Genomic DNA, 16931 nt, shown 5'->3' on the forward strand with positions numbered 1-16931 from the left:
GCTTGAGGTGTAGTTAAGACAAATTTTATTTAGTCCAGAATAAGAAAAATGATCTTGTCCATAAAAATGTGTTAAACTTAAAGTAAGGCATTTTTTTTTTTTTGTTACATTTGTACCCCGCACTTTCCCACTCATGGCAGGCTCAATGCAGCTTACATGGAGCAATGGAGGGTTAAGTGACTTGCCCAGAGTCACAAGGAGCTGCCTGTGCCGGGAATTGAACTCACTTCCTCAGTTCCCCAGGACCAAAGTCCACCCTAACCACTAGGCCACTCCTCCACTTTTATATGCTAAACCCAGCAGAACAGTTGAGAAAAGCAAATATCAAATATTACCGTGCTTCAGAAGTATAAACTGGGGAACCAGTAATATTTCCTCTCTTCGCTGTGATGTATACTGCATTGATAGGTCTGTGAGATCTCATCACATAAGAATAGTTTCCCATTCAGGAAACAAAATTGAAAAGGTTTTGCATATATTATTTCTCTTTGCATAAATTTACCTTTCTTGGACACAGCGATAGGTTTATGAAATAACATAAGCTATGTAGACTTTGCCTGTTGATTTTTCATAACACATATTCTTCTTTACCATAGATGTATATTCGAAACCAAGAAACAGCTGCTATAACGCAAGACCTTGAAGTGAGACAGATGGAACTTGAAGCACAAAAAATGTTTTTTGAGCAGGTACAAACTGAATGAAAGCACCTTTTTGAGCATTCTCCTCTCCCCCTTTCTAGCTTCTTCTCTCCCTAGAATGACTGACCGGGACAGTAGGTTCTTGAGGAAGGCTAAGGGGACGCTGTCCATGTATATGGGAGTAAAGGGTTGGGAGAGGATGGCCCCCTTTTGTTCCATTAAGCCAAAGGCATAGTTTGAGGTGGGCATGGGGAGGATAGCACCTCCAAATGTGGTTGCCAATGCTGAATTATGATGAGAACGTCTCAGAGAAGAGGACATTTCTCTGGTAAGTGACATTATTTTGCTCTGTGCTTGGTAACTTAAGGATTGGGTTTAAAAGAGGAATTGTAGGATATTGATGAACACAGAATTAAAAAAAAAAGCAGCAAACTTTATTAGTCTCCGTACCATTTCCCACATAGTTTTAAAACATCAATTTTCTGCCACAGCATTAACAGATAGACTCTAGAAGGAACAGCAGGACCTAGTTCAGTCCTTATTCCTACCCACCCTCTCCAGCTCCTACCCACCCTAGCTCAACTCTTTATTTATAGTAAATTATTCTAATTAGGAAAACAAGAGGAGAGTTTTTAAGAGTTTTAATTACATTTAATAGTTTCTGAGAAGCAAACACTTTATAAATACTGTAAATTACATATTACACCATATAATCTTAAGGCTCTTTATATTCATCTGATATCCCTAGTACCTTTGGAAGTTTTAATTAAACAACTCTATAATACTAACATGCAGACAGGTCCAGCAGCAAGAGGGATGCTATCCAGTCTTTTTCACTGAGTGCCACATGCATGATTATCTCCCAGTTTGTTCAGAGGTTATATGTGTGTACCCGATGCAAAGAGCTGCTAGCTCTCAGGGAATGAGTCCATTCTCTTGGCTAGAGTAGCAGACTTGGTGGAACTGAGGGAGACGGAGAGGTAAATAGAGGAGACCTATAGGGACATTGTAAAGAAGTCCCACCTCCAATCTGGCAGCCCCTGTGCTGCCTTGGAGGAGGGAGGTTTTCGAAAAAGAGAGCATCACCCTGGTGCAGCTGGAAGTAATCTTGTAGCCAGGACCAGCCCACTAAGGGATGCAATATCTTCTCGCACCGAGAATGTGGCTCCAGGAGTTTCTGGCCAGGAGGGAAGGGTTAGGACTGCTGTTGTAGTTGGTGATTCGATTGTTAGGCATGTAGATAGCGGGTGGCGTGAGGATCTCCTGATCAGTTGCCTGCCTGGTTTGAAGATGGCAGACCTCACGCGTCACCTAGATAGGATTTTAGATAGTACTGGGGAGGAGCTTGCTGTCTTGGGGGAAGGCCGACAGTTGCTCAAAAGCGCATGGTTCGGAATAAGGTGTCTTTTAAAGATATCACCAAAATAGGGAAGATAGGGTATCCCGATAGTGAGGTTGCAAAAAGAGACCATAGTAGATCAGGTGTCCTTAAATAAAAATCAGACAAAAGATTGAAAATTAATACTGTCATGATGTAAATAGGAACAACAAACATAGTTTGAAATGTTTATATGCGAATGCCAGAAGCCTAAGAAATAAGATGGAAGAGTTAGAATATATTGCACTAAATGAAAAATTAGATAAGGAGACATATTTTCAAAGCACTTAGCCTTCCAAAGTTCCATAGGTTTCTATGGAACTTTGGAAGGCTAAGTGCTTTGAAAATATGCCTGATAATAGGCCTGATGGAAGGAGGATAACCAGTGGGACACTGTCATACTAGGTTACAAATTATATCGTAGAGATAGGGTGGATCGAATTGGTGGAAGGGTAGCATTGTATGTTAAGGAGGGCCTTGAATCAAACAGATTGAAAATTCTGCAAGAGCCAAAACACTTCTTGGAATCCCTATGGATTGAAATTAAATGTGTAAAGAGGAAAAGGATAGTGATAGTAGTGTACTACTGTCCACCTGGCCAGGATGAACAGACGGATATAGAAAAGTTATCGGAAATTAGGGAGGCTAACAAACTGGGCAACACGATAATAATGGGTGATTTCGATTAACCTGATAGTGACTGGGTAAATGTAACATCAGGGCATGTTAGGGAGGTAAAATTCCTTGACGAAATCAAGGACTGGTTTGTGGAGCAGCTGGTACAGGAGCTGACAAGAGGAGGAAAAATTCTAGACCTGGTCCTTAGTGGAGCGCATGATCTGGCGCGGGAGTTAATGGTGATGGGGCCGTTTGATAACAGTGATCATAATATGATCAGATTTGATATTAGCTTTGGAGTAAGTATAAACAGGAAATCCAATACATTAGCGTTAAACTTTCAAAAAGGAGACTATGATAAAATGAGAAGAACGGTAAAAAAAGAACTTAGAGGAGCGGCGGCGAGGGTCCAAAATTTACATCAGGCCTGGATGCTGTTCAAAAATACCATCCTGGAAGCCCAGGCCAAATATATTCCATGTATTAAAAAAGGAGGACGGAAGACCAAACGACAGCCGGCATAGTTAAAAAGTGAGGTGAAGGAAGCTATTAGAACTAAAAGAACGTCGTTCAGAAAATGGAAGAAGGAACTGACTGAAAATAATAAGAAACAGCATAAGGAATGCCAAGTCAAATGCAAAGCGCTGATAAGGAAGGCAAAGAGGGACTTTGAAAAAAAGATTGAGTTGGAGGAATATTAAAAGCAAGAAGCCGGCAAAAGAATCGGTTGGACCGCTAGAAGGGCAATCAGGGAAGACAAAGCCGTAGCAGAGAGATTAAATGAATTCTTTGTTTTGGTCTTCACCAACGAAGATTTGGGAGAGATACTGGTGCCAGAAATGGTATTCAGTGCTGACCAGAAGATTGGAGGGGGTAGCCCATGTAACGTCAATATTTAAAAAAAAAAAGTTCCAGAGAGGATCTGGGAAATTATAGACCGGTGAGCCTGATGTCAGTGCCGGAAAAATGGTAGAGACTATTATAAAGTACAAATTACAGAGCATATTCAAAAGCATGGATCAATGAGACAAAGCCAACATGGATTTAGTGAAGGGAAATCTTGCCTCACCAATCTATTACAAACGTGGATAAAGGCGAGCCAGTTGATATTGTGTATCTGGATTTTCAAAAGGCATTTGAGAAAGTACCTTGTGAAAGACTCCAGAAGAAATTGGAGAGTAATGGGGTAGGAGGTAGTGTTCTATTGTGGATTAAGAACTGGTTAAACGATAGAAAAGAGTAGGTTAAATGGTCAGTATTCTCAATGGAGAAGGGTAGATAGTGGGGTTCCCCAGGGGTCTGTGCTGAGACTGCTGCTTTTTAACATATTTATAAATGATCTAAAGATGAGAGTAACTAGTGAGGTAATTAAATTTGCTGACGACACAAAGTTATTCAAAGTTGTTAAATCGCAAGAGGATTGTGAAAAATTACAAGAGGACCTCACGAGACTGGGAGACTGGGCGTCTAAATGGCAGATGACGTTTAATGTGAGCAAGTGCAAAGTGATGCATGTGGGAAAGAGGAACACGAACTATAGCTACGTAATGCAAAGTTCCACGTTAGGAGTCACTGCCCAAGGAAGGGATCTCAGCATTGTCGTTGATGATACTTTGAAATCCTCTGCTCAGTGTGCGGTGACAGCTAAGAAAGCAAATAGAATGTTAGATATTATTAGGAAAAGAATGGAAAACAAAAATGAGGACATTATAATGCCTTTGTATCACTCCATGGTTCGACCACACCTTGAATATTGTGTGCAGTTCTGGTCACCACATCTCAAAAAAGATATCGTGGAATTAGAAAAGGTACAGAGAAGGGAGATGAAAATGATAAGGGGATGGGATGACTTCCCTATGAGGAAAGGCTAAAGTGGCTAGGGCTCTTTAGCTTGGAGAAGAGATGGCTGAGGGGAGATATGATAGACGTCTGTAAAATGATGAGTGGATTGGAATGGGTAGACATGAATTGGTTGTTTCCTCTTTTCAAAAATGCTAGGACTAGGGGCATACAATGAAGCTACAAAGTAGTAAATTTAAAACAAATCAGAGAAAATATTTCTTCAATCAACGTGTAATTAAACTCTGGAATTCGTTGCCACAGAATGTAGTAAAAGCAGTTAGCTTAGCGGGTTTAAAAAAAGTTTTGGATAGCTTCCTAAAAGAAAAGTCCATAGACCATTATTAAAATGGACTTGGGGAAAATCCACTGCTTATTTATAGGGTAAGCAGCATAACATGTATTGTACTGTTTTGGGATCTTGCCAGGTACTTGTGAGCTGGATTGGCCACTGTTGGAAACAGGGTGCTGGGTTTGATGGACCTTCGGTCTGTCCCAATATGGTAATACTTATGTACTTATTCCTTACCCTTTGCCCCCTTCCCCAGAAAGTAAGCAGGTAAACTCTCAAAGTATGCCTTAAATTCATGGCAATTCTACAGTGTACTGAATGCCACCAAACTGTTCTTTTACCTTGAATAACCTGGGTCCAATTGGATTATGTTGCTAGAGTTGTCAATGCCTGAAAGAAAGTGATATTGGAGCAAAGATGGAGGAGCCCCTTTCACTGTGGTGCCATTAGGCAACTACCTAGTGAAAAATCCAAGCCTGAAACTTCTCTTGGTGAGCCAAAGTTGGGAGCTAAAATCTCATCCAAAACGGAGTTTTCAGCACTGCTTTTGAGCCATCTGGAGTTCACTCTGCAGTAGTGATTTTAACCTTCCCATCATTTTCCTCTGGAACTGAATTTGCTTCAAGTGTCCATGAAAAGGTAGGCAGAGAGGACCAACTTAAACACTCAAGTATATTATTTTCCTTATATTGCTTTTGAGAAAGTAGATTTCCATGTTTGTTATCTGCATTTTGCTTGCCCAATAAGTAGGCGGAGAGGACCAACTTAAACACTCAAGGTTAATCAGAGGCTCAGCATGGGTTCTAAATAAGATCAGTGTGTTGGGTTCAAAGTTTATCTAACCAAGCTGGAAAACTCTGGAATTTTATTATTTTTTTTTTTTTAATTTTGTGATTCTCTTGATTGTTTCAACAGAGTTCCCCACCCCTTGGGGAGATAAAATACCCCACCCCGCGGTGGGCCCTAAGTGAAGAAATACCAGTGAGAATGGAAGAGAACTAGATTTAGGAGGTCCTTTACTAAGGTGAGCTAGCGTTTTAGCTCACGCTAAAAACACAGATGCCCGTAGGAATTTAATGGGCATCTCAGCGTTTCGTGCCAGCTCATTTTTAGCGCACCTTAATAAAGGACCCCCTTAGTGACGTACTGAAAAAATTTGCATTGTGTTAGAGAAATGAGACTTGGCGACTTGAAGGAGTCTTAAGTTTCACAGCTTAGTATTCAAAGCATAGGTTGATGCTGCTGAATTGTCTGAAGTATGTCATTGTCTGTAAACTTATTTAACATAGTAGTAGTAGTATTTATAACTACTGTCTTATATCCTGCAAAACACCGTAAAGTTTGCTGTGGATAACAGCAAGTTTCAGGAATTACAGTATTAATATATATATATATATATATATATATATATATATATATATATATATATATATATATATATATATATATATATATATATATATATATATATATACAACATTATTTGTAAAAAAAAAAGTCAAGATTCTAATTTAGTAAAATTTCTTAAAAAGAAATGTCTTAAGCAATTTCCTGAACTGAAGAGAACCACAAATCCATATAAGAAAAGAAGTAAGAGCATTCCAAAATTGTGCATCTTGATAAGAAAAAGTAGAAAAATCCTCTTTGCCCTAACTTGGCAAAATGAAGGAAACTTTAGTAAAAAAAAAAAAAAATTGGTTCCTAGTAGATCTAAAAGTAATATCATTTAAGAAAGAAAGATATGCATTTAAGTATGCAGGAGTTAACCCATACATTGCCAGATAGGTCGAGGCAGTAGGTCATCAAAACTCAGGATGCTAACTTAATAATGACATTTTATGGAAAACTTTCACAGCAACTTGCTAAAGACCAGGAAAGCGTAACACAAGAAATAACAGCAGAATCGGATTCCAGTCGCAGAAAGGCTAATCTGGAAGATCAGATGTTTTGGAATCTGATAGGAAGAAAGATAGATGAGGACTTGCAAGCTCAGAAGGTAAGATTTCATAGGAGCCAACTTTTCAAAATGATTGGTGGTGCTGACTTTTTTTTTTTTTTTTTTTTTACAAGTGGTGCGTCCCCCCCCCCCCCCCCCCCCCCCCCCCCGAGGAGGGGGGGTACCTTAAAATCCTGTCTGCTGCAGTCTTCACCTGGGCAGTGGCAGTGTGATAGGCTGCCTACAACCTGCACCAGTCCAATAAAGATATTACCTTATTTCCATTTTCTGTATTTATTAACACAGCTACCACACTACTTTATCCTAAACTAAAAATAAAATTCATTTTTTCCTATCTTTGTTGTCTGGCCGTTTACTGTTTCTAATTGTGTGGGTCCCAGTCTCTTGTTTCTTCTTTCCTCGATTTTATGTTTCAACAATTTTTATTATTATTGATGACAAACAATATAATAATTGAGCAATTATCCAGCAGAATCTCAAGTCCATCCCCCACACATACCTGGAGTGCTCCTGCCATATATACAATGTCATCCTGTCATAATACTCCCCTTACAGAAAGGAACTCGCATAGTGTCAACAAGTACAATCTATACCCATCTATAGAGCAAGATTCCAAAGATAATCAACATTAAGGTGCCCTACAACAAAGTCCCTCCTTCCCTCTCAAAACCCCCCAACCCACTCTGTAACTTCCCCCATCCCCCCAATCTCCCCCCCTCCCCCCCTTTCCCAACCTGAAGGATCTTTACCAAATCAACATAGGAAGTTCACCCTGCATTAAGAAGAAAGCTCCGGCCTCTCGGGCTTTCCTCGATTTTAATTCTCCCCCGTCTCTATTGTGATAAGGAAGAGGCTGTCCTACCCTGGTTGGGCCCCTAGAGGGCGTGGACCCCCTAAAATGTCCAGGGAGAAGGGCTGGGTGAGTTGCTGAAGGGAGCCAGTAAGGGGAGGTATAGCTGGAGGTCGCTAGGACCGGGGAGAGTCCTGGAGGGGGAAACAGGTGCAGCAGGTTATGGGCTGGGTCCTGTTTGGTCATTAACTACTTAATACCCCACCAGAGGGTGAGGGGGAAAGAAGAGCTGGCAGCTGTGGAAGAAGGCTGGTAACTGAAGCAGAGGGATCCCCATGAGAAGTACTGGCTGAGCCCTATGGCCTGGTGGTGAAAAGACTGTGTCTAGAACAGTGAAGAGGTACTGTGTGTCCCAGATGAAAGGACTGTGTCTAGAACAGTGAAGAGGTACTCTGTGTCCCAGCTGAAGAGACTGTGGGTCTAGAGCTGGGTGCTACAAGGAGGGAGTGTGTGTCCAGGGACTGAGTTAGTACTGAGCCCAAATGCCTGTGTGAGAGGGCTCAGTGGGGAAGAAATCCATGGATATTGAACTGTGCAAGAAGAAATGTTTAAAAGGGAAGATTGCACTGAGTAGAAAGAAATGAAATGTTTAAGCTGGAAGAACTGTTTAAGCTTGGGAAAGTGTTTTAAGCTAAAAGAAGAAAGGGTTAAGCTGGAAGAACGGTTTAAGCTTGTGAAAGTGTTGTAAGCTAAAAGAAGTGTGCCCCAGAGGCTGGAATAAAGATGTGTTGAAAAGAGCCTGATTGGTGAGACCTGACTATGTTTGCCTTTTGAGAAGCAGGTCACCCTGAGCAGAAAAGGGTAGTCGATTAATTTGCATAAAATCTGCATATTGAGAACCAGCTCACCCTGAGTGAAAGAGGGATCTGGGATCCTGATTTGGGAGCTTCATCATCACAGTAGCCTTATCATTTTCACACTATCCAGCGTCTACCCCCTCTCTCCCACCCAGCATCTATTTTCTCCATCCATGTGTAGTTTTTCTCCTCTTTTCCCTCTCCTCCATCCATGTCCAGCATTTTTCCTCTATCCCCTCCATCCATGTCCAGCATTTCTTCTCTCTCTCCACCCCTGTTCATCTCACTTCCTCTCTCTTCCCTCCCCTTCATCCATGTCCAGCATTTCTCCTCTCACCCCTCCATCCATGTGCATCTCCTCCTCTGTCTTCCCTTCCCTCCATTAATGTCCAGCATTTCTCCTCTCCCCTCCATGTGCATCTACTTCTTCTGGCTTTCCTCCATGCCATATCCAGCATTTCCATATCATCATGCTGATCAATCCATAGACTGGTGGGTTGTGTCCATCTACCAGCAGGTGGAGATAGAGAGCAATCCTTTTGCCTCCCTATATGTGGTCATGTGCTGCCGGAAACTCCCCAGTATGTTCTCTATCTCAGCAGGTGGTGGTCACACACAGCAGCAGCTCTGGCTAGGCCTCCAAGCCTAATTTTTAGGTTTTGTTGAATGCCTGGGGTTGAGGGCTCTTCTTGAGCAAGTGCAAACCTGGTGGTGCCAGGTCCCTCCTTTTCTCCCCCCTCCCGCTGGCTCCGTTTAAAAAAAAAAAAAAAATTTTTGGACGTCCTTAAGGGCGTTTATTTCGACGTTTATTTAAACGTTTATTGCAGCTACTCACTGGGACACCAGGTCGTTACAGCTCGGAGCGGAAAGCAGGTAATTTTACCTTTTTGTAGCGGGCAGGGGGTTCCCCGATTGATCTTCACGTGGCTGATGGCGTCGGAGGGCGAGGGCACAAAGAATCGCTCCCCGGACCGCGTGTGCGCGTCTAGCGGGGATGCAGGGGTTTTAAAGTCTGATTCGCCCTTGTTGGGTGTCAGTTTGGAGGCCGGTCAGTGTCCCGGTTCTTCCTCCGGTGCGGCGGTTTTCCCGCCATAAACGCCCATCCCCCGCTGCTTGCCTCCGCCATCTTGGCCGGCCACTCTGCTCGGACGGCTTCTTCTTGGGCCGCCCTTGAGGTGGGAGACGTTAATGCCATGGCCGCCCTTCATTTGGGCGACGGCAGAAAAGCGGCTAAAGTTAAGCGCCGTTCTTCCCGCGCGGCTCCTTCGCAGAGTGTCACGCCGGACGCCATCTTGGATGCGCAGCATGTTTCTCCCCCGCTCTTGCGAGCGCCGGTTGAGGGTGCGTCTAGGGCTGTGGCCCAGGCTGCTGAAGTGCACAGTCTGGGGGGTTTCTCCCCCGAGTTTATTTTGCTGCTGCATCAGGCCTTCCTTATGCAAAACGCTGCCCCTGCTCCCTTGTCCGATAAAGGGATTGAGGCCCCCGGAAGTAAACGCCCTGGGGTGGATTTCCAGGCCTTAGAGGACTCTGTCTCCTCTGATGTAGATGAGGGCAGCGTATCTTAGTTCTCCCAACGGTCCTTTGGGGATTCCTTGGAGGAGACGGATTCCCGCTCGGTTGGAGCGGATGACCCCTCTGCAGCGCGGATCTTTTGCTCAGAGGACTTGCCCAACCTGTTAATGCAGGCCATGAGCATTTTGAAGATTTCCTCTCCAGAGGACGTCTCTCCCTCAGCCCCTGTTGGCTCGGCCATTATGCTGGGGACGAAGCGCCCGCCTAGAACCTTCCACGTGCATGATGCCATGCGCACCTTGATTTCGGCTCAATGGGATGTCCCGGAAGCGAGCCTCAAAGTGGCTAGGGCTGTGTCCCGCCTCTATCCTTTGCCTGAAAGTGAACGGGAGACCTTTCTTTGGCCTACCGTGGATTCTTTAATCACTGCGGTGACTAAGAAAACGGCGTTGCCGGTGGAAGGTGGCACGGCCCTAAAGGACGCCCAAGACAGAAGATTGGAGGCGGCCTTAAGGTCGTCCTTCGAGGCGGCTGCTTTAAGTTTGCAGGCCTCAGTTTGTGGCTCCTATGTGGCCAGGGCGTGCCTGACGATTGTGCAGCGGGCTTCCCCCTCGGATCCTTCCTTGAGGGCTGACTGGCCGGCCCTGGAATCGGGCCTGGCTTATTTGGCAGACTTACTGTATGATGTCTTGAGAGCCTCGGCTAAAGGTATGGCTCAGACAGTCTCTGCGCAGCGATGGCTTTGGCTGAAGCATTGGTCTGCTGACCACGCATCTAAGTCCCGCCTGGCTAAGTTGCCTTTTAAAGGCAAGCTGCTCTTTGGGGTCAAGCTGGACAAAATTGTGACCGATCTCGGCACGTCTAGGGGCAAGAGGTTACCAGAGGTCAGGGCTCGGGCCAGTGGTGCTCACCCTGGTAACTCCAGAGGTCGGTTTCAGGAAGCCCGTCGGTACCGCCCGGGCAAGTCGGACTCCTCTGCCCCCTCTTCCTTCAAAAGGAACTTCTCCCCCAAGCAGCATTCCTTTCGCAGAGACCGCCGTCCCGGAGGGGCGCCCTCCGGTCCTCCCCCAGGGTCTCGTACCCAATGACAGGGCCCTGGTCCATGGCCCAGTGCAGATTGGAGGACGCCTGTCCTCGTTTCTGGGCGAGTGGACCAGGGTAACTTCAGACGCTTGGGTTCTGGAAGTCATCAGAGACGGCTACAAGCTAGAGTTCTGCCGACCCTTAAGAGACGGGTTTGTACTCTCTCCCTGCAAGTCTCCGGTCAAAGCTGTGGCAGTGCAGCAGACCTTGGACAACCTGATACGCCTGGGTGCGGTCGTTCCGGTGCCAGAAAATCAGATTGGCAAGGGACGTTACTCCATTTACTTTGTGGTACCAAAGAAAGGAGGTTCTGTCCGGCCTATCCTCGACCTCAAAGGGGTCAATCGGGCCTTGAAAGTGCGGCACTTTCGCATGGAGACTCTCCGCTCTGTTATAGCGGCAGTGAAGGCAGGGGAGTTCTTGGCTTCCTTGGACATCAAGGAAGCGTACCTGCATATTCCCATCTGGCCTCCTCATCAACGCTCTCTGCGTTTTGCAGTCCTGGGCCGACACTTCCAGTTCAGAGCCCTCCCTTTCGGGTTGGCTACTGCTCCGCGGACCTTCTCCAAAGTAATGGTGGTCATCGCGGCCTTCCTGCGAAAGGAAGGAGTACAAGTCCATCCTTATCTGGACGACTGGTTGATCCGAGCCCCCTCTTATGCAGAGTGCGGCAAAGCTGTGGACCGGGTGATTGCTCTTTTGAGCTCCCTGGGGTGGATCATCAACTGGGAGAAGAGCCAGCTGCGCCCGACTCAGTCCCTGGAGTATCTGGGAGTTCGATTCGACACCCAAGTGGGCAGAGTGTTCCTGCCAGACAATCGGATTGTCAAACTTCAGGCTCAGGTGGACCAGTTCCTAGTAGCCTCTCCTCTTCGGGCTTGGGACTATGTGCAGCTGTTGGGCTCTATGACGGCCACGATGGAAGTAGTGCCCTGGGCCAGGGCTCATATGAGACCACTACAACACTCTCTGCTGCAGCACTGGACTCCGGTGTCGGAGGATTATGCTGTGCGCCTTCCCTTGGACCCAGCAGTGCGCAAGGCGCTGAGCTGGTGGCTGCAGACAGACAAGTTGTCTGCAGGAATGCCTCTGGTGACCCCGGAGTGGATTGTCGTCACGACGGACGCCTCTTTGTCGGGCTGGGGAGCCCACTGCTTGGGAAGGACAGCGCAGGGGCTCTGGTCTCCTGCAGAGGCAAAGTGGTCTATCAACCTCCTGGAACTCAGAGCCATTCGGTTGGCGCTTTTGGAGTTCATCCCGGTACTGACGTTGAAGCCAGTACGGGTCCTGTCGGACAATGCCACGGCTGTGGCCTATGTCATCCGCCAGGGAGGTACCAAGAGCGCCCCTGTAGCCAAGGAGGCCATGAATCTATGCCAGTGGGCGGAAGCGAACCTGGAACAGCTGTCAGCGGCCCACATTGCCGGAGTCATGAATGTCAAGGCGGACTTTCTCAGTCGCCATACCTTGGATCCCGGAGAGTGGCAGCTATCTGCTCAGGCGTTCTTGGACATCACGAAGCGCTGGGGCCAGCCGAGCCTAGATCTGATGGCGTCATCGGCCAATTGCCAAGTGCCGCGCTTTTTCAGCAGAGGACGAGACCCTCGATCCCTGGGAGTAGATGCTCTTCTCCAACAGTGGCCGACACAGGAGCTTCTCTATGTGTTCCCGCCCTGGCCCATGTTGGGCAGGATGCTAGACCGGGTGGCAAAGCATCCAGGCCGGATAATCCTGGTGGGTCCGGACTGGCCCAGACGTCCCTGGTATGCGGAGTTGATCAGGCTCTCAGTGGACGATCCTCTGCGGCTGCCAGTGGAGCAGGGCCTGTTGCATCAGTGTCCCGTGATATGGAAGGTAAAATTATGTATCATACCTGATAATTTTCTTTCCATTAATCATAGCTGATCAATCCATAGCCCCTCCCAGATATCTGTATTGTTTATATTCTGGTTGCATTTCAGGTTCAAGTTTAGTCTTCAGTTCCTGTTCAGGAGGACTTTGTGTTCAAGTTTTTCAATGGATTCTTCAAGAGTTGAGACGAATTTGTGTTACAGTGAGCTGCTGCATTCCTCTCCCCTCCGTTTTACGGGGCTGGATTGAGACTTAAATTCTGCCGGCGCTCCCTCCCGCTTCGTGCGGCAGTAGGGCAGCTTTGTACCCCTCCCGCTTCGGCGGTGTTAGGGTCAGTCAGCTCCTCCCGCGGTTGCGGTTGCAGGATAAGCCAGATCCTCCCGCATCGGCGGGGTGGTGTCCCTCCCCCGCTCCGCGGGGATGAGCTGGATGGATTCCCCTCCCCCACTTGTGTGGGGATGAGCTGGGTTAATTCCCCTCCCCCGTTTCGGCGGTGGTGAGCTGGGCAGAGTGTCCCTTTGTGGGTGTAATTCTCTAAGTGCTGAGTCCTGCGGATGGAGCTTGGATATCGACATACTGAGGAGTTTCCGGCAGCACATGACCACATATAGGGAGGCAAAAGGATTGCTCTCTATCTCCACCTGCTGGTAGATGGACACAACCCACCAGTCTATGGATTGATCAGCTATGATTAATGGAAAGAAAATTATCAGGTATGATACATAATTTTACCTTCTCCTCTCTCCCCTCCACTCCATCCATGTGCATCTCCTTCCTGTGTCTTCTCTTCCCTCCATCCATGTCCAGAACTCCTCCCCTCTATCCATGTGCATCTCCTTCCTGTCTTCCCTCTCCTCCATCCATGTCCAGCATTTCTCCTGCCCTCCCCTCCATCCATGTCCAGCAACTCTTCTGCCCTCCCCTCCATCCATGTACAGCAACTCTCCTCTCTCCCCTGCCCTCCCCTCCATCCATCCATGTACAGCAACTCTCCTCTCTCCCCTGCCCTCCCCTCCATGTCCAGCGATTCTTCTCTGCCCTCCCATCCATGTCCAGCGATTTCTCTTCTCTCCCCTGCCCTCCCATTCATGTCCAGTGACTTGCCCCAAACCCCACCTGCCCCTCCTTTAAGCCCCCCCCCCTCGAGTTCCAGTTCCAACCCCAGCCCAACCTGCCTGTGCCCGCCCTCTTCTTCCACAACAGCCCTCTTCACCTTTCTGCCGCCCAGCGTTTAAAAGTTATTTTACTTGAAGTCACAGCAGCAGTGAAAGGAGCAGGCTCGCCTTCAGCCTTCCCTTCTCTCTCAGCATCCCGCCCTCGTGGAAACAGGACACTGAGAGAGAAGGGAAGGCTGAAGGCGAGCTCCTTTCACTGCCGCCGCAACTTCAGGTAAAATGACTTTTAAGCGCTGGGCGGCAGGAAGGCAAGGAGGGCTGTTGTGGGAGAAGAGGGCGGGTAGGTGAGGGCTGAGGTTGGAACCGGAACTTCCAACGTCGCGTTCTGGTTGGGTTAGTGACGGCAGGTTGCAAAATATTGGGGGTGCTCGAGCACCCACGGAGTCAGCGCCTATGTAAGATTTAATTTATATCCTGGATGATGAGTTACGAGACGATTGAAGTGCTGGATTTTTTTGTTTGAGATTGTGTTTTTGTTTGTTATGAGTGTGATCTTCTGTAAACTGCTATGAACAAACTTAGATGCTGTAAAGGTGGTATATATGCATTTTAATAAATCTTTATAGAAGTTTAGAAATAAAGCGTCTTTTGCTGTTATAGACGTTGTTCCTGTGATTTTGAGGGTATCTTCTTGGTTGCTTAGGAAAGGCCCATAGTTTGGGGGATGAATGGGGACATCAAATTTTTTAAAACTCTACAGGCAGTTTGATCTGCAAGCAAATTTTCAAATGCAAACTTTCTTTGTAAAATGGTTTCTCCATCCACCAGCAAGCTGGAGCAGCCACAAAAATTGATGTCATCCAATGGTGCAAACATTGAACAGCTTTTTCAGAACTCACTGCACAGCCACTACCTCTCTGAACTCCCCACAGCGTTTTTTCACTCATTTGTCACCCAGAGATGGATTTTCCCTTTCTCAGTTTGTAACTGAGCTTTGGTTCACTATGGAAAGTTTTCTTATCCTGTTAGACCAGTTCAAACTGCTGGGTTATGGTCCTCTACTAGCAGATGGAGGCAAAAACCCTGTGCTTTCCAGTGACATCACCAATATATGGAATGTTGCAGCCTGGACTTGCTAGTATTTCTCTGCCTTCAACAGATGGTGCAGATCATACTGGTGCAGCAGGTCTGGTTTCTTTGAGGCCCGACTCCCTGACATACAGTCTGTGATCCTGTAGTTGAGTTCTTAGCCATTGGGAGCTTTCCATGACTGATCTATGGACTTTTACTCTGATAGTTTGGAGGCAGGGGTTGTTTCTCCACTGACCCAAGACTTGACCCACGGGTCTTGATTTAATATGACTCAGCTGACAGTAGTTCCCTGGGGCCAGGGCCAGTGCCAGCAGAGGTTAGTAGAGGCTAGAGACCAACTGAATTCAGCTTCAGCATTGAAAACAGCGTGAAACTCTGATCTGGCCATGTTTTGGTTTCAGCCAAAAATGCACTTTCAGCTGAAACAGAGCCCCCTCCCCCGACCAAAAGCGACAACCACTGCGCCACCCTCTGACTACCCATAGGCCCTCCCAGGGCCTCCCTTAGAAGCCCTAGTTGTCTAGTTGGGGCAGGAGTGATTCCCAGTGAGCGAGTATAATAGATTAGCAAACAGTATCCTGTTGTCTCAGGGTGGACTGAGAGTGGTCTGGGCCCCCCACCGCTCAGCTGCTTCCCGACACCCCCCTACTGCCGAGCTGCTGCCTCCCCTACCATCACAGCCGTCGCCCCCCCCCCCCCCCCCTCCCCCACCGAGGGACCCTGGTGTTCTAGTAGTCTGTGTAGGGGAAGGGAAGCACGTTCTTTCCTGCCTCCTGCATTGCCATTATTCCCCCGCCTGCTGGCGCCATCTTGTTTTCAGAATGGCAGCTGAGACTTCTCGCTGTAGTCTCATGGGTCTCAACAGTCTCACAATACTTCCATAGTGAGTCTCGGCCGCCATTTTTAAAGTACGGTGATGCTGGGCAGGGGGAATAGCGGCAGCACAATGGACAGGAAAGAACATGTTCCCCCCGCAGAGGTCACTAGATCACCAGCAGCGCGCCTTTAAAGGTAGGACTGAGGGGGGCTGTAGTGTGTGGCGTGCATCCGGGCAGAGCCTCTGAGCCCCCTAGAGCCTCTGGGCCCTCGGGCACTGCCTGGTTGCCCAAATGGTCAATTCGTCCCTGAGTTGTCTTAGCACTATGTTGTTGATCATAAACTGTTACATATTACCCTGCCTCAGAGATTGTTCCTTATTCCCCCCTAAAGAGGCGTATTATATTTAGTTTCTTAGTGTATTTAAATTATCTTTATATACATGATTTCTTCCTCTTTTTTTTAGGCTACTTAAAAAAAAAAAAGAGGGAGAAGTAATTTTTTTTAACAATATGTACAAATAGCTTCAAAGAATAAAGGGGCCCTTTAACTAAGCTGTATTAAGTAGCTAATATGGGGTTTACTGCATGGTTGACATTAGTGCTAAAAAGGCATTCATCACAGTAAAAATCACAAGTTAGCTGCCTAACACAAGAGTGAGCAGATGATGGGCATAACATGGGTGAGCAGAGGTGTGGCTGTCTCTGACAGCTAGCAAATGGGTCAGTATAACATTCTAGTTGTCAAAATTGCTGATATTACAGCTGCTAAGATTACAGCTCAACTTAGTGACACCATTAGCACAGTGCGCTGTTGCCACCCGGATTGGCATCTGAATCTAAAATTTCATGGATGACACCTAGCAGCAGTCTTGCGGTACTGCTGCTATGGGTCATAAGATGACCTTTAGCAGTAGTACTGTGACTAGCACTAGAGGTCATTGGTGCCAACCTGGGCTGCAGCACAGAAGGATCACTGCACCCAGGACTTGCTGCTCTGTCAATGCTGATCCCTAAGAGAGCCCTAGGGGAGAGGAGGATGTCAGGCTATGGTGGGTAGGGCTTCTGTAAGGGGGCAATATTGTTGCATC

General features: G+C 47.0%; 1 protein-coding gene across 1 annotated transcript in view; it reads left to right on the forward strand.

Annotated features, from left to right (window-relative positions):
* The window catches only part of TBC1D31 (TBC1 domain family member 31), a 266141-nt gene that overhangs the window by 186886 nt on the left and 62324 nt on the right, over nt 1-16931 (forward strand). Inside the window, exons 17-18 of the mRNA XM_030218673.1 lie at nt 597-689; nt 6624-6764. Coding sequence (XP_030074533.1) covers nt 597-689; nt 6624-6764 — 234 coding nt within the window. The remainder of the gene's footprint in view (nt 1-596; nt 690-6623; nt 6765-16931) is intronic.

The sequence above is a fragment of the Microcaecilia unicolor genome, chromosome 1 (assembly GCF_901765095.1).
Source record: "Microcaecilia unicolor chromosome 1, aMicUni1.1, whole genome shotgun sequence".
NCBI classification, from domain to species: domain Eukaryota; kingdom Metazoa; phylum Chordata; class Amphibia; order Gymnophiona; family Siphonopidae; genus Microcaecilia; species Microcaecilia unicolor.